The 23,055-nt window shown below is 41.6% G+C and overlaps 1 protein-coding gene and 1 pseudogene across 2 annotated transcripts in view; one reads left to right on the top strand and one right to left on the bottom strand.

Annotated features, from left to right (window-relative positions):
- Positions 1 to 4,018, top strand: part of CATSPERB (cation channel sperm associated auxiliary subunit beta) — a gene marked incomplete at both ends in the record, with an annotated part of 74,045 nt that extends 70,027 nt beyond the window's left edge. Inside the window, 3 exons of the mRNA XM_079769005.1 lie at positions 759 to 833; positions 3,414 to 3,527; positions 3,983 to 4,018. Coding sequence (XP_079625131.1) covers positions 759 to 833; positions 3,414 to 3,527; positions 3,983 to 4,018 — 225 coding nt within the window. The remainder of the gene's footprint in view (positions 1 to 758; positions 834 to 3,413; positions 3,528 to 3,982) is intronic.
- The window catches only part of LOC307097890 (dCTP pyrophosphatase 1-like), a 447,295-nt pseudogene that overhangs the window by 288,957 nt on the left and 135,283 nt on the right, over positions 1 to 23,055 (bottom strand). The window lies entirely within an intron of this gene.

Genomic DNA, 23,055 nt, shown 5'->3' with positions numbered 1-23,055 from the left:
TGGGACAACAAATCAATGTTTCTCTCTCTCTCTCTCACCTCCATCCTCCCTTCCTCCCTCTCCCTTCCTCTCTCTCTCTCTAAAAAAAAAAAAAATTAAAAATCAATAAATAAAATTTTACAATTTTTTTAAATGTATATGTCTAAACTAAGATTGGTCTTAGTTTTAACATTTAGATATCCATGAGTAGTGGAAACAGCATCCTTAAAGTATTTGGAGAGTGTTTATTTTTCCTCCATTTCCTTCGATGTTATTATTTCTAAAGATATCTGGAAGTTGAACTTAGCATTAACTTAAAATTTTTTGAGCTGATAGACAAGACCAATACATTACCTATCAAGGCGGAGCAGCCGGGTGTATCAAGAGCTAGGGGGAAATGGGCTCTGGATCCAGCTGCCCATTCAGACCCATGAAGTTGGTACGATCTAAGTGACTGTAGAGAAAGCCAATAAAAGTTAGGGGGCCTATTAAAACCATGAATGTGAGGATTAGCTCCATGTATGCATCAAGGCCATGTTGGGTTTCATATTTCTGTTTCTTCATTCTAAAAGTGCAGTAGCAGCGATTTGATCCCTCCGTTTCAAACTCTTGTCCTTCTCCCTCCATTTCTATTTTGCAAATACAGTATATGCTCAGAGCCTTCAGGGGACTGGAATTTTTAACTCAACATCTATGGGGAGAGGGGTCCCAGTGTATACTTTTACTTAAAGGGACATACATGTCGATGCTGCTAATGACCCGGTATGCTTATTCCACAGGGCTCCGAGCTTTTTCACTTCAGAGTGTCCATTGTTCCAGGAGTCACTTTTTGTAACTTAGTTGAAGAATTTCAGGTACAGTGAATACACGGGTGTCAAATGGAGTGGTGGCTGAGGAAATAACGTGACAGGCATCTGTGCAAAACACACTGGAGATTAAAAATGGCAGAATCTGTGTGATGGACAAGGCTTGTAGACAGGGGACCTGGAGAACGGTGGTGACATTGTCAGGGATGATGTAGTTAGGGCGCGTGACAGGCGGCAGGACCCATCGGTGCTGAGGAAATTTTAATAAGCATCTGTATTTATTTTTTGTTCCCTCTCCACCTGCCATATTCATCTAGGTTTCCTGACTTTTAATGCTCTTCCTCTCACCCTCCCCTTCCCATAGTCACATGTGTCTGTAAAAATTACAGTTTCCCATCCTATCCTGCCTTTGGGTAGGTGCATTGTAAGAGTAAAGTTTTGAATCTTCCAAAAGCTTTCAAGGTCTAAAGAATGTGGAACCAAAATCAGCCTCCCCACATCCCCCTATGATGTGCAATGACTCACTTTTGCTTACTCATACAATGACATCTGCTGCCTGTGGGGAATGGGAAGGAATGAGGATTTGATTACATTGATTGATTACTCATTCATTGTCAAATACTGATGCCACATTATCAATAACAAAATCAACCTCCCCCGGCCCCCACCTCCTTTCCTTTCGCTGTCCTGGCCCTGCCCCAAGCCCAGCCCCAGTGACAGATCTCAGACCTGCGGTGCTGAGAGGCCATGGCGGCAGTGCAGACTCCGGAGATCCTGGGAGAAAATCCACCCCGCTGGAGAGAGGAAGTGGAAAAGAGGCGCCTGATCTATGAAGCACATCAGAGGGAATCCCATGATTTTCCTCTCCCTTTTCTCACCTCTTTGTTGGCAGCCCCAGTTTCAGGGAACAACACCATAGTACAGGGACTACGAGGGAACTTAGCCAACACTGAAGGAGCAGAACAGAGCGATGGAGGAAAAGACGGTTTAATTACAATGTTTCCTCTGATGTTCCCTAACCTTGGCACAGAAAAGAAAAGTCACCTTTGCGATTTCATGTAGCACACGATTGTCTTTCTCATTGGCTACAGACTAGATCTTTCTTAATAAAACCAAATATCCAGTCTCCTCTGATGACCCAGCCTCAGGAGAGATTTTTTTTTATTATCTTGTAGTGCCATAATGAAGACCACATTCAAAATCTAACATCTTTCTCTCAAATCCCCAACAATTCCAGTACCATTGGATACATAATCTGAGCTCTAAAGTACAATAGGAGATGGTTAAACCAGTGAATCCATTATGATGACGATAATTATCTTTCCAGATTGGAAAGAGGCTTCTCACTGCTCTCCACCTGTATTCAAAATGGTTTTGAATACCACTTGGCCAGATCTACCTTTTAAATTGTGTTGATTATAACACCTACTTCTGCTACCAGTTCTATACATTCAAGATTCTTTTCGTTGCATAAAGCAACCTCACTTTTTTTTTTAAAGTGTTTTATAGAGAGGCTGGTAGTTAAGATTACTCTGGCAATGGATTGACAGCTTGGCAAGGAGGCTGTTAGAATAGTTTATTTATACAAAGTGAGAAAATAAAGCTCGCCGTAGCAATATTGGACGTGGACTGGAAATGATGAAATCTGAAAGCGGTTGTGGGAGAATTGATGGCATAGGGGGTCTGTTTCTGAGAAAACAGCTACCTCCTTGGGTCACTGGGAGGACGGTGGTCCCTTTAACTTGCGTTTTACCCCTATCCATCCTTTTTCTTATCCATTAGCCTTTTCCCACATTCCCCACTGTTCTATTTCCATTCAACTCCACTTTCTCCTACCTCAAAAGATGATCTGGCTTCCTACTTCACCCAGAAAACGTGAGCCACTGGGCTTGAAGCACCTTCGTCTCCATACGCGCCCACTTCTGCATGTCACAGGGATGGAACCCATTCTTGTCCAGAGGCTCAGAGGAAAAGGCGCCGCCATGCCTCTCTGTCAGTAATCCACCTCTCCTCCAGGAACGTGTCTACTGATTTTCCGTGCAGGCAGAGAAACCATTTTGAATACAGAGAAATTTTTCTCTATTTTAGCACTCAGATAGAGGATTTTCTAAAGAGAGGATAGCTTGAGTGAGCACACGCTTATTCCCTCTACCTGGAAGGTCCCTTCTGCTCCTTCTCTTCTGGGAGCTCACTTATTGGTTGAGATTCTGCTCAGGAAGCGCCCTCCCTGACTATGTGGGACAGTTCAACGTGTCCTGGCCGTGTTCCCACGGCACCGGGCTTGGTCCTCCAGAACCGAATTTAGGACATTGTCCCGCCACCTCTGCCCTTAAAAGAGGTAGGCAGATAGAACCACAGATGGCGGGACAATGTCCTAAATTCGGTTCTGGGAGCACAGGATAAAGGCATAGGACGATAAGGAGAATTCCCCTTTCCTGTCTATTGTGCGCAAGTTCCCGCTTAACCAAATTATCAAGAGACTGTTTCCAAGCTTTGTGGCTGCTGAGTAAGTCTGGGCAGATTTTTGCTAAATGTTTACTAGTGTCCCCACCGTGTGGGAACCATAAAGTTCAGTGTTTTGAATTATTAGGTTCAGAAAGCTTAAAGACTTTGCTTTTTCTGTTGCAGATTTACGTCGATGAAGTACCGCTGCAATTTCCAGGACACACACTTATTGCCATCGCCACCGCTGTGGTGCTGGGGGGCTTCATTTTTGTAGTATTTATGTTTCAAATACGTAATGTAAGCCCAAGTGAAAGATACCGGAAATTCATTATAAGAAACAAAGCGAATTTATCAAATATCAGTATCAGTCAGTTGACTCGATCATGAAAATCTGAATAGTGAATTTAGGATGATCTTCATTTTTCTCTTTGCTTCCTCGTTTGACTAGACAATTCCTAGAACAATGTATTTAAACGTTAACATAAAAACTAGATAAAATACTACAGAATTGGCATTAAAACTCAAAATTGCCATTTGTCAATGTGTTTGCCATTTTGTTCTCTTATTTTATTCTAAACACATAGAACATTGTTCTGTCAACCCTTATATAAAGGATTTTCCCTTGAGATTCTTAGAAAAATATGAAATGATAACCATCTCCGGGTGAATTGGGTTTTCTGTATTTTTCAGCTTTTATTGACTGGAGCCCATTCTGTGGGACCTGAACTCCTGAGCCTGCCGGGGTATTACAGGTGGTGAAGGAGACTAACCTGCAGGTGTGCTTGTAGAACATCGTGAGAATTAAAGTCGGAGCCAGTTGGGCTTCTCAGAGCAATTTCACAAGCAGATTGTAGTACTAGCGAGAGGGAAACATGACCTCCCTCATGGGGGTGTTGGAAGGACACGGTGTCTGGGTGCGTATTGCTTGACAAACCTCCGTGCAGCGTGTAGAATTGCAAAGATGAACCTCTGGGTGCTGTCCAACTGCCCGTTCCCACGCTGTCAGAAGACGGCCATCCATTCATGGAGCAGTCATGCTCCTGGGGAAGCTCAGGAGCAGCAGCACGGGAGGAGAGGCGAGGATCTAGCCCAGGAGAGCCAGTTCTGAGAGCTGGAAATCATGGCTGTGCTGTACATCATGCAAGTTCTTCTGAGAAGCTTGGGAGCAAGGCAGATACAAGAATGAGACTCAGGAGCCAGACATCTGTGGTTTGCCCCTGCATCGTCACCTGGCATGATGCCGATACTGGGCAGGGTTTACCTCAGTCAGTCCAATCCCTGAGAAGCCCGGCTACAGCCCTAGCTGGCATACTGAATGCCAGTACAGAATCACTATGACAATGAACTGAGAACACGTTACGTTCTTCAGTCTTCGATCAAGCATCTCTCTAACTCCCAGCCCATAAAAATTTCCCCAGAGGGTTGACAATAAAATGAACACATTTCTATAACTTGCAAGTCCATGGTGTAACTCTTTTCTATTCTGATTATGCTTAACACCCTCCCCCCATTTACTTTGAGTCGGAATCCACCATTCGATGAAGAATGGGGCACAGGAGGGAGTTTGAGGTTTAGCCTGCAAGGAAGGCACATGGGCAAGTGGCGAAGGTTTCACCGAAGGAAGCATTTCGATGTTATTTGGTTGGCTGAGTAGATAGTCAGCTTTTACAGCAGCAGCACCCTTCCGATCTCAGCTCTCTCAACATGTGTTTCTTGCTCACCGGTCCGTGGACAGGCCGTGGTGGTTCTGCTCCAGGCAGGTCTGTCTCACACGTTCGCCCTCTGCAACACGGGCTGAAGAGCCACAGTCACCGGGCAGCTCTTCTCATGGCACAGGCCCAGACACCAGGCCCAGCCAAACCATCGGGACTGTCTAAGGCAGTGGTTCTCAACCTTTCTAATGCCATGACCCTTTAATACAGTTCCTCATGTTGTGGTGACCCCCAACCATAAAATTATTTTCGTTGCTACTTCATAACTGTAATTTTACTACTGTTATAAATCGTAATGTAAATATCTGTGTTCTGATGGTCTTAGGCCAGTGGTCAGCAAACTCATTAGTCAACAGAGCCAAATATCAACAGTACAACGATTGAAATTTCTTTTGAGAGCCAAATTTTTTAACCTTAAACTTCTTCTAATGCCACTTCTTCAAAATAGACTCGCCCAGGCCGTGGTATTTTGTGGAAGAGTCACACTCAAGGGGCCAAAGAGCCGCATGTGGCTCACGAGCCACAGTTTGCCGACCACTGTCTTAGGCAACCCTGCTAGCGGTTCTCAACCTGTGGGTCGCGACAGGTTGAGAACCGCTGCTGTAGAGCCTAAGACCATCGGAAAACACAGATATTTATATTATGATTCATAACAGTAGCAAAATTACAGTTATGAAGTAGCAACGAAAATAATTTTATGGTTGGGGGTCACCACAACATGAGGATCTGTATTAAAGGGTCGCGGCATTAGGAAGGTTGAGAACCACTGAAAGCAAGGGACGCACATCATGCTCCGTTAGCCAAATCAAATCATGCTGCCGCTTGTCCTGTACCAGTGGGACAGGGATGCGCACTACTCTCATTCCAAATATCAAGTTTTTAGGATCCCACTCTTACCTGGATGCTCTGATATCTGTTGCCCTGTGACCAACTCCACAATTTAGTGACATAATAACTATTTTATTGGCTCAAGGTGGCGTAGTTTGGGCTGAGCTTAGCTGCCTGGTTCTTCTGGTCTTGCCAGTAGTCATTTGCACATGGCCTTCAGCAGGCAGGGGCTGGGCTCCACTGAGCACCTGGTGTCTGAGCTTCTTTCTCTCTGTGGTCTCAGGGCCTCTCCCTTTTCAAAAGACCAACCCACATGGCCTCTCCATCTAGCTTCTCTATCAGGGTAGCTGGAGCCCTTACATGGCCCTTACATGGCCACTCAGGGCTCCTTAAAATGCAAAAGAGAAAGCTGCCACACTTATGCCTAGTACCAGCACAACGTTACCCACATCTTATTGGCTAAAGGATGTCTAGCCCAGATTCAAGGGGAGAGGATTATGCATGATCATGAATAGTGACAGGTGAGGTTCATTGAAGGCCACCAATGCTACAGACTATCATAAACCACCTGCTCAGCAAGTCCAGGCTCCTTTGTATGCTGGGCTGGAATGTCCAAGATGGCTTCCTAACCCCCATATCTGGCTCCTCAGCTGGTTTGACTGGAGTAGCTGTGGGCTGGCCAGGCATCTGTCTCCCCACCATGGCCTCTCCATGGAGGTAGCTTAGGCCTACTTACAGACTTGTGCTGTCATAATAAGTGGACTTCCTACATGAACGTTGGCTTCCAAAACACAAAAATGGGAGCTGCCAGACCTTCTTTAATATTTGGACAATGAAATCTCAGAATGTCTCTTCTGCTTCATTCTATTGGTCAAGGTGTCCCAACGCCAGCCCAGATTCAAAGGGAGGAGATATACACTCCATCCCTTTGGAGCGGCAGGGTGATATTGCAAAAGAGCCTGTGGGTCAGGAGGGATCGTTGCAGCCATCTTTGGAAATGTAACCTGCCACTTAGATGTCCACCAAAGAAATCTACTTGGGCTGTGAACTCAACTGGCAATCCACTTCGGAGATCCACAATATCAGTTTTGTACCAGCTCTTCATCATCTCAGCTTTTGACCACCAGGCAATGAAAACTTCATTCAGAAGGATCACAAAATAGCTCTGAGCAAGACTATTTTGTATACACCAGTGATTTAGAAATTTGAGTTTGTCAGCGCCATCAGAAGCAACCATTCAAACCTGAAGAACCAACATTCCTCTTTCAGTATGCACCCCCCTCCCCGCAACCCAGCCCCATGTCATGTCACACTCGGTGGGCACAAGACCCTGCACTACCCCAGGCAGCTCCAGGCTGCAGCAGCAGGCATCCCTGGACATTTTCACACACAGCCATTGTGTGACTAACTTCTACCCCACCACAACTTCCATCTCTGGGTCTCTGACCCAAGTTAAAAATCCTAAGCAAGAATTGGCTGAAGGAGTCTAAAGCAGTTGGTTATTCATAGATGGATCAGCTACAGTCAGGGCACAGGGTCACGCAACGCAGACCTAGCCCTTCTGTTCGTTGGGACCATTCCAGAGAAGAAAAAAATAATCATTTTTCAGCTTGGCAATGCCTCCACTTGGCGAGGAACAGGAGACGTTGCCTGCAGCCTATGGACAGCAGAGAGGATGCCTGAGAGGTGAGTATCAGGGACTGTGAAAATGGAAGCAATGGGCTAACTGCGGTGCTGTGCAGATGGAAGGGAGGGGGAAGAGCTGGGATTGGTGGAACAGGCTGAAAGCAGGACAAACATTTCTCCTTCCACCTTCAAACAAGGTAGTGTGCTCACCCCATGGGCCCCATCAATGCACCAGCCTTTTCACCTGTAGCTCCCAATGTGCAGCTGTGGCCTCAGAGGGGCAGGCAGGGGTGCTGCCAGTCACCTAAGCTCAGCACCTTAGTTTATCCACCTCTCCCCAAACCCTGCTGGTGTGAGGAGCAAATATTGAAGGACAGGTATGTCCTGAGCATTGAGCTGGACTGGTGGTAGATGCCAACCAGCATCCTTAGAACCTCAGTCTGTCTTAGAATTGGGAGCCAGTCCCGCAGCTGATACCTGACCCGGCATTGTTTTCCTGTCATCCTCATTCCCTCCTACAGCTCTTCCCCTGCCTGCCTGCTCCTCCCCTGCCATCCTGCTCCTCCCCTGTCCTCCAGCTCCTCCCCTGCCTGCTTCTCCTCTGCCCTCCAGCTCCTCCCCTGTCCTCCTGCTCCTCCCCTGTCCTCCAGCTCCTCTCCTGCCAGCTCCTCCCCTGCCTGCTTCTCCCCTGTCCTCCAGCTCCTCCCCTTTCCTCCAGCTCCTCCCCTGTCCTCCAGCTCCTCCCCTGCCAGATCCTCCCCTGCCTGCTTCTCCTCTGCCCTCCAGCTCCTCCCCTGTCCTCCAGCTCCTCCCCTGTCCTCCTGCTCCTCCCCTGTCCTCCAGCTCCTCCCCTGTCCTCCAGCTCCTCCCCTGTCCTCCTGCTCCTCCCCTGTCCTCCAGCTCCTCCCCTGTCCTCCTGCTCCTCCCCTGTCCTCCAGCTCCTCCCCTGTCCTCCTGCTCCTCCCCTGTCCTCCTGCTCCTCCCCTGTCCTCCAGCTCCTCTCCTGCCAGCTCCTCCCCTGCCTGCTCCTCCCCTGCCCTCCATCTCTTCCCCTGCCCTCCAGCTCCTCCTCTGTTTGCTCCTCCCCTGTCCTCCAGCTCCTCCCTTGCCTGCTCCTCCCCTGCCTGCTCCTCCCTGCCAACTCCACCCCCCAGCCTTTTTCACTTTCTGTCCCCTGTCCCAATGACAAATGTAAACAACTTTGTGAAGATCCTTATATACCTTTCTTTCAGGTCATATGTAGTCCTATTTGCCAACCCACTATAAATTAACTGAAGGGCCATGGAAAGGTTGATTCTGGAAGCAAGGAAAGGAATGATTACAGGCCCTATTGTCAGTGATCTGGTGCTTTTTCCATGTGAATGAAAATATACTACAACATCTCTTAGAGCTTAAACCTTCAAATGTTCACAATAGGGTGAAAGTCTTTGACCTCAACACTTTTGGTAGAACCTATGCATTTAAACCTCCTAAAGAAGTGGCTGCGGTCCCTCTCATTGAAACATTCAACTCTGCCCTCAACTTCACATCAGCTTTAGCAAGTACTTATGGGCACTGTGCATCCACATTCTCTTGGTATCTGTTTGGAAAACCAAAGAATTCAGACAACAGTCATTGCCTGTGAAATGTTGCTTGGTTAAGTTTTATGAGTAAATTTTGGTTCATTCCATATTTAAAACAGGGCTATTCTCATATATAATTTTTCATTGTTACACACATTATAGTTAAAAGATATTAGCATCATTGGAACACCTTTAAAACCATGAGAAACATAGACAAATATGTGGTGTTTAGGGACATTTAATTTTTTAGCATAATGGTAAAACTTTAGGGTAATAACAGTAATGCTATAAAGGCCCTTGTTGATGATGGCTAACTTGGACTCTCTTTTCTAAAATGGCAAACATTTTCCCCTCTCCGATCAAGACCTAGGAACACACTCATGTGTTTGTGCATGGTGGCAGGTGTCTGTAATCGGGGGGCCTCCTGGAGAGGTTGCTGGTTAATTGTGCTGACTGGGGGCTTCTGGGCATGTTGGAGCAAAGGTGTCTTTTTCTGATGGAAAAGAACTTTTCTGGCAGAGAGAAGTTATAACCATAGTCTTTCTGCCTCTAGACTTGTAATTTGACCTTCCTCAAACATTCCTGCATTCCTAGAATAAACCCTACTTGATCGTTACGTTTTGTTTTTCTAGTACACTGTTGAGTCTGGCTAACTAATAATTTATTCTGGACCTTGCGACTGTGAGTGTAACTGAAATTAGCCTATAATTTTTTCTTTCTGGAACTGTCTGTGTCTGGTTTTGGCATAAATGTAGTTCAATCATGAAATGAGTTTGGCAGCTGTCCCTCTCCTCTTTCATGGAAGTGTTCACTTAGGACATGGATTGTCTGTTCCAGAAAGATGTTATAACTCACTGGGAAAAAAGATTGACAGCAGCCTCACTGGGCTCCACTCTTCCTTATACTTTATCCAACCTCCTGGGTTTACTAATGTTTCATTTTACTGAGGACTCTATTTTTCATTCTCGTTTTCTACCCCAGTGGCTTCTAAAAGCATTTCTTCTCTTGGTCTTCCAGCTTAGTACTTTCTTCTTCTGTTATTCATTTGACCATTCATTTATTCCATATGTTGAGTTTCTTGAGTTGACATTATTCACTTACTTGACAGATATTTATTCAGCTCCAGGCACTGTTCTGGGCCCCCACTAATAGACCTGTATAAGGGACAAGGAGCAGATTGTCTTTCCCTCCTCCAATAGGTATTTCCCCCTCGGTGACGGAAGTGACATTTGTTTCTTTGTTCAGCCCTTGTTTAATATTAGAACAGATATGTTTATTGTGGTTCTTCTGTTTTTAATTTTATTCTATACTAAAGATGCCTCTTTTTTCTAATATATATTAGAAATTTATATTTCAGCTTTGAGGTGCCTCTTTTCTTTCATTTTAGAGTTTAGAAATAGCATATACATCTTGAAGCAACAAAACTTTCAGATTCTAATTATTTGTTTTAATTTGGTAGAGAGAACTTTCTCTTTGTTTTCTTTCCTAATTTGAGAGCATGAATACCTATTCATCACAGGCATTCATTCATTCATAATAAATAAATATGTAATATGTATTTGTTTGTTTAGCATGTGTGTTCCAGGCCACATGCTAGGTGTTGGGGCTGTAAAGATGCAGAGAGCGTGTCTTCTTCCCTCATAGAATCTGGGATCTACCAGGTGGATAAACATAAGTTTAACCAAAAATATTCAGGTATAGTGCCATTACAAAGAAGTTGTTACCAACATGAATAAATGTAAAGGAAAGAAGGATTTAAACGCAATAGAATTAGCAAAGAGTTTGGGTAGGGGAAAGGGCTTGGCCTATCTATAATTACAGGGAATGGTGTGCCTGTGAGGTGGGTCTTGAATAAGAAGAAGGAAGGGTATTGACACATGGGAAGAATAAGTTATTGTTGTCATCATTTTTGCCTTTTCCCTATGGTATTTTTTCAGATTATGGTTACATTTTGAATAACGTTTGGGCCTTGCTAACTTTCCTAGAAATAAAGAGTCTCACAGGTTGATAAGCCCTCCCATTCAGGGTAATGCTGACCGTCATCATGGCCATCGTGGTCAATTTTTATCAAAATATGTCCCTTCCCCACCACTTCATACAGACCAAAAGAGTAGTGCTTAAAACCCGATGTATTTACTTTTTAACATTTTCTTTAAACAGGTGCCATTAAGATTGGAAATGCTTTTTTTTTTTCCCCATGATGTGTTTTTTGTTAAAGAAAACTGATGGTGTTACCTGATTGGTATTCCAAGAAAAAAAGAAATCAATCACAGTACAGGTAAAAATAATTAGTGTTACTTCTCTCTCTCTTTTTTTAAATATATTTCTTTATTGATTTCAGAGAGGAAGGGAGAGGGAGAGAGATAGAAACATCAATGATGAGAGAGAATCATTGACCGGCAGCCTCCTGCACATCCCCTACTGGGGATTGAGCCTACAACCCAGGCATGTACCCTTGGCTGGAATTGAACCCAGGACCCTTCAGTCTGCAGGCTTGATGCTCTATCCACTGAGCCAAACCAGCTAGGGCTAGTGTTACTTCTCTTATAAGTAGGTTATAGTTTAAATGTTAATTATACATGTATTGAAATCTATTTTTGACTAAACTATTTTGAACCAAACTTTGAAGTTCATAAAAAGGTTAATAATTGGTTTTAATCACTTCACAATGTTAAACTTAAAAAATTTCAGTCTAGCCCAGTTGGTATGGCTCAGTGGTTGAGCATCGACCTATGAACCAGCAGGTCCCGGTTCAATTCCTGGTCAGGGAACATGCCTGGGGTTGTGGGCTCAGTCCCCAGTAGGGGGTGTGCAGGAGGCAGCCGATCAATGATTCTCTCTCATCATTGATGTTTCTATCTGTCTCTCTCCCTCTTCCCTTCCTCTCTAAAATCAATAAAAAATATATTTTTAAAAATTATTTCAGACTAAATACTTTCATATCTACTAAAAAAGTGTCATGTAACCCAAGTTCCTAATACTATAAATATTTCAATTTGTTGTTCTCAAAAGTTTTTTTTTAATATATTCTATTGATTTTTTACAGAGAGGAAGGGAGAGGGATAGAGAGTTAGAAACATCAATGAGAGAGAAACATTGATCAGCTGCCTCCTGCACACCCCCAACTGGGGATGTGCCAGCAACCAAGGCACACGCCCCTGACCGGAATCGAACCTGGGATCCTTCAGTCCATAGGCCGACGCTCTATCCACTGAGCCAAACCGGCTAGGGCTCAAAAGTTTTTTAATTCAGTATCCCCATATGGACCAATAAAGAGATTAACTTCAGATAAAAAAAATTTATTAAGAGGAGTAAAAATAAATAATCTTTTAAACGATTAAAGCAATGATGCCACTGAGCCATGCCGGCCGGGCATGATGGTAGTTTTAGAAGTTCAGTTATGAAGGAGCAACAGGACACAAAAAAACTTTGGATGTAAAGTATTTAACTTGTCAATTTTATTCAGAATGAAAGGCAATGTGGCGAAGAAGAGTAATATGGAATCTGTCGCTTGAGGAAATAATCATTTGGAGTTATTGAAGTTCTGAGACATATAGGATGTTAAGATTATAAAATAAAGTCTAATGAGACATGGCAAAGATTGAAAACATAAGAATATCTAGTGTTAATGAGAACAGCTGTTTGAATGTAGGCTGGTAGAATCTGACAGGAAGGTAATTTGGCAATATACTTATAAGCTTTGGATATAGTCATACCATTTGTCTCAATAGTTCCGCTTCCATTAATTTATCCCAAATGAAACAATCTTAACTAACCACTAAGAATTAGGGGGAAGCAGGGCTGATAGCCAGAAATTTAAACAACCACTGTGGCATAGGACCAACCACTCAGCATGAACACCTTCCTAATCAGATGGGTCACTGTTTGTAAACAACCACTTTTCTTATACTGACACATACGTCTGAGCCAAATGGCAGCCTGTATATGAGGGTGTTCCCCACAGGATTGCTTAGAATAGTAATAATTAGAAACCACTTAAATGTACAATAATAGGAAATTGGTTAAATTAGTGTTGATACATCCACATGGTAGAATACAATAAAGTCGGGTTTTCAAGGGAATGACATAATAAACTTAATGCAGAGTTACAGAATCAAGTAATTATAAAATACTATGCACTGTATGATCCAAATATACAATACAATCCAACTTTTATTTAAAACATACAAATTGAGAAAACAGACTGCAAAATTACCAGCGGTTATACGCAGGGTAAGAGAATAACAGCTGTTTCCAATTTTTTAAGTTTTGTAAATTTTTACAACCAACTTGCACTAATTTTACAAAAGACAAATGTATTTAACAATATTATGAGAAGAGATATTTTTCATATTTTGTGTTTTCTCTAGGGAATGAGGCTTTATTTGGAGACATTGATGATGAAAAAATTATGGCGATTCCTGGGTACAGTGATTCCTGGTTAGAGTTTCCTTATTACTGAAATTAGGGATAAGCAGAAAGCTCTGGTATTTGCCACAGGCCTAAAAGAGTGCCCGTTGCAAAGACTTGATCCTTATGCTACGTTAGATGTCAAAATGACATTAAATGGTTGGTTCATTCCAGCAAATGTCAGCATCGGATTGAAAAGACTCTTCTACAGAATGAAGTGGTCTTAGTATATTGGCCTGTGGTCATTTCAGGATTTTATCTTTGAAACCATCCCAGCTGGTTAAAGGTGAGCTTGATATGTGTCCTCTATCTTTCACATCTACCCCAACTTTATTCAAAAAGTCTGTTTACTATGTTTTATTAGATGCACAATGAAATCTGGTTGACTTTAGATTAGTTTTAGCAGTTATAATTCCTTCCGAGAGGACATTTTTCTTATTCTCTTGAATTTTCAAAATTCTTTCGTCTAAAAGTGCTAGTATTATTTTCATACATAGGTGACTTTTTAAAAACAGCTTTATTGAAATAGAATTTATATACCAAAAATAATTGACCTGTTTAAAGCATATGGTTCAATTATTTTTAGCATATTTAGAGAGTTGGGCAACCATCACCATGATCTAAGTTTAGAATATATCATCACTTTAAAAAGGAACCTTATATACCCAACTAGAGGCCCGGTGCATGAAATTCGTGCATGGGGGGTGGCGGCAAGATCGTCCCCAACTTCCCTCCCCTGCCAGCTCAATCACCCCCAACTGCCTTCCCCTGAGGGGCTGAGGGGATTGGGGGACTCCGGCTGGATGAGGGGGGGTGGGCTGAAGGGACTGGGGGATTCCGGCTGGATGAGGCATGTGGCGCCTGCCGCCCCCCGTGGGGCTGAGGGGACTGGGCGCTGCCATCTTGTGAGGGCATGACAGTCAATTAGCATATTCCCTCTTTATTGTCTGTGGGTGCCACCATCTTGTGAGGGTGTAATGGTTAATTAACATATTCCCTCTTTATTAGATAGGATAGCAGCCAATCCCCATTCTGTACTCCAAGCCCTATACAACCACTAATCTATCTTCTGTCTCTACAGAGTTGCTTTTTCTGGACATTTCCTATACATTGAATCACACATGATGTGACCTTTTGGACCTTGCTTTTTTCACTTAGCATAATGCTTTTAAGTTTCATTTCTTTTTATTGTTCAATCCTATTCTATTATTTTGGATAATACCACATTTTGTTTATCCATTTGTCAGTTGATGGATATTTGGGTTGTTTCAACCTTTATGCTAGAACCCCTTGTCAAGGAGGCGTGAAATTATAGGTTGAAAACGGGAGGGCTTCTGCTTTTAGAGGATATTGTGGAGCCCTGTCTGGGTAGCTCAGTTGGGTAGAGTGTCCTCACCATACACCAAGGTTTTGGGTTCAATCCCTGGTCAGGGTACATAGAAGAATGAATGCATAAATAAGTGGGACAACAAATCGATATTTCCCTCTCTCAAATCCATAAATAAAAATTTTAAAAAGATATTTTAAAAAGATAATTCCAATGTTATTTGAACATTTGCACAGAAAACATAAAAAAGTGAAAACTGCCCAGTTCTTTTATAAAGCTTAATAGCTTTAATGATAAAAATGAGCAAGTTTACTTTTGAAGATAGATGCAAAAATTCCAAGTAACATATTGGTAAAGACAACACAGCTGTGTATAAAAAAAATAATACATAATCAAATAGTATGTTTCAGGAATACGTGGATAATTCAGGATCAGGAAGCTATTTCATTACAATTGCATCAACAAGTTGAAAGAGAAAAATTAAATGGTCATATTTAATTCTTAAAAAGCATCTGATAAAGTTTGGCAGTTCTTTATCGGATGGAATAGTTATGGAGAAATCAATGGCAAATTACATCTTTAAATGGTAAAACACCGAAGCCACATCAATGAAAATGAGGAAGATAAACATTTGTGGAACAAAGGTACTAAAGTCCCCTCCATGGCAGCCCTTCTAGAATGTAGGCACCATGCATCCAGGGACATTGCAATTTTCAGTGTTTGCAACTAGTTCAGGATTTTTAATCTAGCGTGTGGCCAGATATAGTAGTAGGGCTCCAGTTTCTGGCCTCTGCTCTAGAATTTTGCCATTGAGAAAAATATTAACTTTTAAAAAACATTGTTGTTTTTCTTCATTATCTTACCAGTGAACGTTAATAGTTGCTCTTAGTTCCACAACAGCTGCTGTTTGTTGTGTTGTATGTACCACGTATTCAAGTGTTAGTTGGAATTCCCAATGTGCTTGAAATAAAAGTTTTAAAAAAATTATTTGGATGCTATGGATAGCTACACAGAGGAAATAATCACTTCTAGTAAACTCCACCATCTGGCAACATGCCTTCCTGATACACCACAGTTCAATATATATATTTTTAAGATTATTAATCATTTTATAAAGAAAAAAAAATGGCCTTGGCAAAGATTTTGAATTACTTTCCTCTAATTCTTAGTATTAGCTCGTTTTTCTATTTTTCTTCGCAAAAGGAAAACAGATAGATGGATGAATTAACTAACGAAAAAATTAAGGAACTTTGAAAGTGGTATAAATCACACAACCTAAGAAATGTTTATTCTTTTTAAGTCTGCTGAATTTTTGGAACCTAATTTTCTTGCAGATATACCACACACACACAATTTTTTAACTGTTCTGCTGCCTCATCTAAAATGTTGTTATCTGTATTGATCCTTCTAAGAATAGTCCGGAATTTAAGGTCTACAGGGGCCGGGCAGCAGTAGGGAAGCAGGACATGTGAAACCTGCCAGGCGTGGCATGGGCTCTCTAAAGTGTCTGTTGTGAATCGCCAGCCCATTGTTGTTTCTGTGGGAATGTGAGCAGTGTGGCCAGATTTCCCAATCCCTCAAGAGAAGTCATAAATCCGTTTCTATGTAAAATGTCCCAGTTTTTAAACTACACGGGCAAACTTAATAGGGCAGTGAACTGGATTTGACCGTCAGATTAAATCACCTGCAACCTCTAACCTGCAGATGAAAAGGTTCTCCTGGTAAGGGACTTAAGAGGTTAGGCATACAGAAATCAGAACTGTGTTGGTTATTAAATTTTAACTGACAATAGTGGCCCGGTGGCTCATTGGGCCTTCAACTCTGTTCTTCATCCCCTTCTCCTCATTTAGAAACATAAAGGTATTCTCAACTTCAAACCCATTTAAAATACAGCTCTCCACCAGGCATTCTCACATGTAGTTTATCGAATGAGCCAACACTCTTTTAATGTTTTTTCTTTTTAATTAAGCTCATGCGGGTGACCTTGGTTAATAAAATTACATAGGTTTCAAGTGTACAGTTCTATGATACATCATCTGCATACTGCATTGTGTGCCCACCACCCAACTTTTTTCCTATTATTTAATGTTTTAAAACTCAAGAAGTGGATGCCATTATGAATTTTCAAAAAGCGGACTCCCAAATTCAAAGAGAATGTTGCAAGTCCTGGGTCGGGGACTAGCAGGGACTGTATTGGGGGGATGATCATTCTAGTGAGGAACATCTCCACCTTCTGGCACAGATAGGAAATGCAACAGAAAACAGTATAGGGAACCACTAGACAAGCTCAAAGACTGAAATCCTTTGAAAATTAGTATAACATTGCAATTTCTTTTTTTTTCAATTTCAGTATGTATACATTTTGACTAAGTGCTTTCATAAAAAGTTCTGATAATGGACACTGATATTTGAGTCCTGGCGATCCATAATACAGGATGGTCCTTAAGGTATTCTGAATGGATATCCAGTTCTCCTGAGAGTAACCATTGCTCACATTTCAGAGATAACGTGCCCAAATTCCATGCGGCCTTATTTATTTTTGTACGGAAGACATAGTGCACATGTAATCACTCTTTTTGGTAACTGGTTGTAAAAGGAGGATATAACAGTCATGGTTTAAGAGGCACTGAGGGAAGGTGGGAGAATGAAAAAGTATAAAGAAATAACTTGGACACTTGAATCTGACCTAGAGCAGCCCTGATCATGTCAATTGTTTCTTGGGGTTTGTTTGGTTGTTTTGTTTTGGTTTTGGTTTGTTTTTAGATTCCACATATAAGTGAAATCCCATGGTATTTGTTTTTCTGTGTCTGACTTATTTCATTTGTCCATCCATGCTTTTGCAAATGGCAAGATTTTGTTCTTTTTATGTCTGAGTAATATTCCATTGTATATATGCACCACTTCTTCATCCGTTCATCTATCAATAGACACTTAGGTTGCTTCCATATCTTGACTATTGTCAATAATGCTGCAATAAACATTGAGATGTATATGTCTTTTCGAATTCATGTTTTGGGTTTCTTCAGAAAAAAATATCCAGAAGTGAAATGGATGAATCCTTCTTTCTCTCTTATTATAATCCTTGTTTTAAAGTCAATTTTGTCTGATATAAGTATTTCTACCCCAGCTTTTTTTAAATTTCCATTTGCATAAAATATCTCTTTCTATCCCTTTACTTTCAGTCTGTGTGTCTTGATCTGAAGTGGGTCTCATCTAGGCAGCATAGGTTTGGGTTTTGTTTTCTTATCCATTTAGCCACTCTATATCTTTTGATTGGAGCATTTAATCCATTTACATTTAAAGTAGTTATTAATATTAATGTAATTAATGCCATTTTAGTCACATTTTTTCCCTTCTTCATCTTCTTAAAGAAGGCCTTTTAACATTTCTTGTAATACTGGTTTGGAGGTGCTGAGTTCTTTTAGCTTTTTCTTGTCTGATAATATTTTTATTAAGAGTGCTTCCTAGATATTGTTAGGCTAATTGTTGAAAACTGTAACAAATAAAGTTCCAATCATTTTTTCACGGAACACTTAGAGGATATGAAATTGTGAAAACCCCTTTAGCTTTTGAAGCAACAAATCCCCAGAGAATGTGAAGTGTGTAAACCTTAGAAAGAATCTTACATATAAATTACATTCCTCTTCAGAAGTTACAATATTTCCAAAGAATCTTTCCAGGGAGTGTTTTTTTTTTTTTCATAAGTAAATTAACTGTAAAATTTTAAATTAAATATCAACTAGTATTCAAATAGTGGCGGAACCTAAGTTTTTATCATTCATGGGCTACTAAAAAGGATGGCAACTTCTGAACACATTTGTTCACTATGTGTTTATCGGGCTTTTCATTTAGGACTGCTAGTGGATTAGTAATTGCGTATTACTATGGCTGTGTAATTTATACTACGAAATGACATGTTGGCAGTACTTAACAAGTAATTTATAAAATGGTGTTTATAAACCAGATTCTATTTAACATTAGCAGTTAATGTTTAGCATTCAATTTCTAGTTAGTCAATATTCTATTTGACCTTACAATTTGCTAATGTTTAGAACTCAATATTCTTTTTCCTAAAAAAAAGAATAATTTTTCTTTTTCATTATAAAGAGTCATAAAGATATCCTTACAGTCAAGTATTTTATATTGAACTTTCTCTTCCTTAGTTGGCATTAAATGTAGTTTGATTATGATATTTTCTCAGAATTCAGCATTACTTGTCTTGGTTCCATGATGTTCTCACCTGCATGTTTTGTATAAAAAATTGTTTTGAACTTGAAAAGCATCTGTAGTTATATTGAAACCTTGCATTTTGTTTCCAGACATTCTGTTCCTTTAAGTGACTGGCATAGGGTTGTACACTGAGACTAATGGCTTCAATATGATCAAAACACTGCTGGTAAGAAATGTAAGTAAACTCGGTTCAATTACATTAGTAATGTAAATATCAGGCTACTCTAATTTAGTTCCTTTTCTTTGAGATACTTAAAACCCTTTATGACTATTAATATAAAGACTTTTAAAAATTCTATTTATTGATTTTGAGAGAGAAGAGGAAGAGAGAGAGATGGATTTGTTGTTCCACTTATTCATGCCTTCGTTAGTTGCTTCTTGAATGCACCTAGACTGGAGATCAACCCACAACCTTGGTATATTGGGACAACACTCTAACCAAACTGAGCTATCCAGCTAGGACCTAGAGAAAGACTGCTTAAGACTTTCAACCTAACTAGACAGAAAACAATGATAATATTCAAATTGGTTTCCTAATGGCTATTATTCATCTTAAGATATTATCATAAGAGTAGCTATATTTAACTTTATTTTGCATCATATCACCTATAGTGAGGTCAGTGGTGGCCCTTAAAAACACAGATCTATGTTCTACTTCCTGGAACCTCTGAATGTTATCTTATTGGCGGGAGGTGGGGGGCTGGGGGAGGGCGGGTGGAGGCCTTTGCAGATGCAATTAAGTTAGTGATTTTGAGATGGGGAGGCTGTTCTGGATTATTTGAATGAGTCTTAAAAGCCATCACAATTGTTCTTATAAAAGAAAGGCAGAGGCAGGTTTGATAGACACACAGAAGACACAGACGAGAAGGAAGCAATGTGACCATGGCGGCAGAGACTGGAGTGATGCAGCCACAAGCCAAGGAACACCTGCATCCACTAGAACAGTGATGGCGAACCTAAGACACGCGTGTCAGCACTGACACGCGTAGCCATTTCTGATGACACGCGGCCGCATGCCGAGGATGAAACATTTGCTGCTCCTGAGGATGAAACATTTGCGACTAGAGTCTTGGAGTTAGTTTTTTCCTCAAAGTGACACACTACCCGAGTTATGCTCAGTTTTTTGGCGAAGTTTGACACACCAAGCTCAAAAGGTTGCCCATCACTGCACTAGAAGCTAGGAAAGGCGAGGAACAGATTCTCTCCCCTGGAGCCTCTGGAGGAAGTGCAACTCAGCTGACACCTCGATTTCCGGCCTCTGGCCTCCGGAACTGTAAAAAGTGGGTTTCCATTGTTCTAAGCCACGCAGTTTGTGGTAATTTGTTACTGCAGCTCTAAGAAAGGAATTAGGTAATTATACCCATAATCAGCATCTGGTTGGTGTAATACAGGTGGTTAAATACATGCATAACTATTCTCATTGACCAAAACATCTTTTCATCCCATTTACAAGAGCCATTTCTTAGAATGTAGGATGGAGTACATTTTCAAGAATGAAATAGATGGGATTTAAATAGTTTTGTATTTCAAAAAACTTTCTTCTGTATGCTCCTTATGTTTTATAGAACTCTTTACTTAAGGAGATACCATGACTGTATGAAATAAATTTTTGAGCACAGTCTGGATCTCAAACTTCTGATACAGGTTCCAACATTTCATTTGGGAAATATAGATAAGATCTATTAAACCAATCTCACAGGGACTGTATAGATCAGGCGTCCTCAAACTACGGCCCGCGGGCCACATGCAGGTGTTTTGGTTTTTTACTTCAAAATAAGATATATGTGCAGTGTGCATAGGAATTTGTTCATAGTTGTTTTTTTTAAACTATAGTCTGGCCCTCCAATGGTCTGAGGGACAGTGAACTGGCCCCCTGTTTAAAAAGTTTGAGGACCCCTGGTATAGATATTTTATAATATTAGACTTTTATATGTCTCTCTGTGTTTTACATAGGTGTCCTTGAAGTTTTTGCTTAAACCTGTTTTCAGCAGTGTCAGCTCCTGCCCAAGTTCTCAGCCTGCTGCTGACCTGCCCTGTGTATTTCAGACTTGCTTAGCTGAACCCTACTGTCTATAAGCAATTCCTTGAAATCTTTCTCTGTACAAATGTATCCTACGGGTTGTTTCTCTAATAGGACCCTGACTAATACAACTCAACTGGTGTGTTTTTTAAGATCATATTAAACAGTTCATTTAAACATAATTAATTTTTTTTAAAATTTAAATTCTTTATTGTTTAAAGTATTACATATGTCTCCCTTTTCCCCCATTGACCTCTCCCCGGCCGTTCCCAACCCCCAGCACATGCCCTCACCCCCTTACTGTCTGCGTCCATGGGTTATACTCATATACATGCATGCAAGTACTTTCATAATTAATATTTCTTATACATAATTTTAAATCTTTTTTTATTCAACAAACAATCCCTGATATTCAATTTACTTTGAAAGTGCATTATAAGAAAACATATGATTTTTCCACAAATTATTTCAGGTATGGTGTGGGGATCAAATAAGCAATAACACGAGTAAATTTAACAATGTCTTTCTGGGTCAAAGTGGACAAAATTATTGCCATGTCTTGATGCTTGAAATTATTGCATTTTACTTTTTATAAAAAAACAATGACTTTGTTTTTTATAATTTTCCAGGATTTAAAAAAAATAAACTGTTTATGTTTCCATCAACCTTATTTCCGTTCTGTTATGAGTTTGTGGAAGAACAGCTTAGGACCACTCTGGTTGTTCCTACCCATTCGGTGGCCTGAGCAGTGGGGGCTGCAAACAGGTCTTCAGCGGCAGGCTGAGCACTCCAGTCTTCAGTAGGAAAATGAATTGTGGGCACAGAGGGCACCTGCACGCCTTCAGGCCTGTCTGCCGACCTCAGGCTGAGCAGCAGTGAACTTGGGAGCGGGAGCAGCCCGTTCACCCTGAAACTCCTCCTTGGTCACAGCCTTTTCAGCAGCAGCTTGCTCTTCCTTTTCGATCTCTTCAGTGTCTCTGTCTAATTTCCATTTTGTTTGTAAATGATGGAACTCTCAAGCTGCCTTCTCAAACACTTCTTTGTATTTGACACGTTGGGGAAGAGCTCAGGCCTCCTTCTGAATAGATGGTTAGAACTCAAACTAAGTTGCAAGTTTGATGTGAAATTCCTGTTAGTGTTGAACACGTGAACCTGACATAAGGGTAGACATAGCCACATGTGGTGACTGAGCACTTGAAATGTGGATAGAGGAACTGAATTTTAAACTTTACTTAATTTTGATTAAATTTTAAATTAAAACATTGGTAGTTCATTCAGTTTTGGAAACATTTTAAGTATGTTTGAAATAATGAGCATGTGAATTTTTTTATGGTAAATTTAATTAAATCTAAAAACAGATCAGGTATTTCCAATGAAAAGTTAGCATCCAAATAGAAACTTACACTAAGGGTAATATACACGTTGCATTTTAAACTTAGTACAAAAAAAGGAATGTAAAATGTCTCATTATTTATTTACTAGAGGCCCGGTGCATGAAATTCGTGCATGCGGGGGGGGGGGTGTCCCTCAGCCCAGCCTGCACCCTCTCCAATCTGGGACCCCTCGAGGGATGCCTAAAATGGGCAGTCGGACATCACTCTCACAATCCAGGACTGCTGGCTCCCAACCGCTTGCCTGCCTGCCTGCCTGATTGCCCCTAACTGCTTCTGCCTGCCAGCCCGATCACCCCCCCTAACCACGCCCCTGCCAGCCTGATCGACTCCTAACTGCTCCCCTGCTGGCCCGATTGCCCCTAACTGTCCTCCCCTGCTGGCCTGGTCACTCCTAACTGCCCTCCCCTTCAGGCCTGGTCCCCCCCCAAATGCCCTTCCCTGCAGGCCTGGTCACCCACAACTCCCCTCCCCTGCAGGCCTGGTCCCTCCCAACTACCCTCCCCTGCAGGCCTGGTCCCCCCCCAACTGCCCTCCCCTGCAGGCCTGATTGCCTCCAACTGCCCTCCCCTGCAGGCATGGTCCCCCCCCAACTGCCCTCCCCTGCAGGCCTGATTGCCTCCAACTGCCCTCCCCTGCAGGCATGGTCCCTCCCAACTGCCCTTCCCTGCTGGCCTGATCACCCACAACTGCCCTCCCTTGCTGGCCATCTTGTGTCC

The sequence above is a fragment of the Cnephaeus nilssonii genome (genome assembly GCF_951640355.1).
Source record: "Cnephaeus nilssonii genome assembly, chromosome: 4".
Taxonomy (NCBI): Eukaryota; Metazoa; Chordata; class Mammalia; order Chiroptera; family Vespertilionidae; genus Cnephaeus; species Cnephaeus nilssonii.
This window is presented reverse-complemented; position numbering and strand designations above follow the sequence as displayed.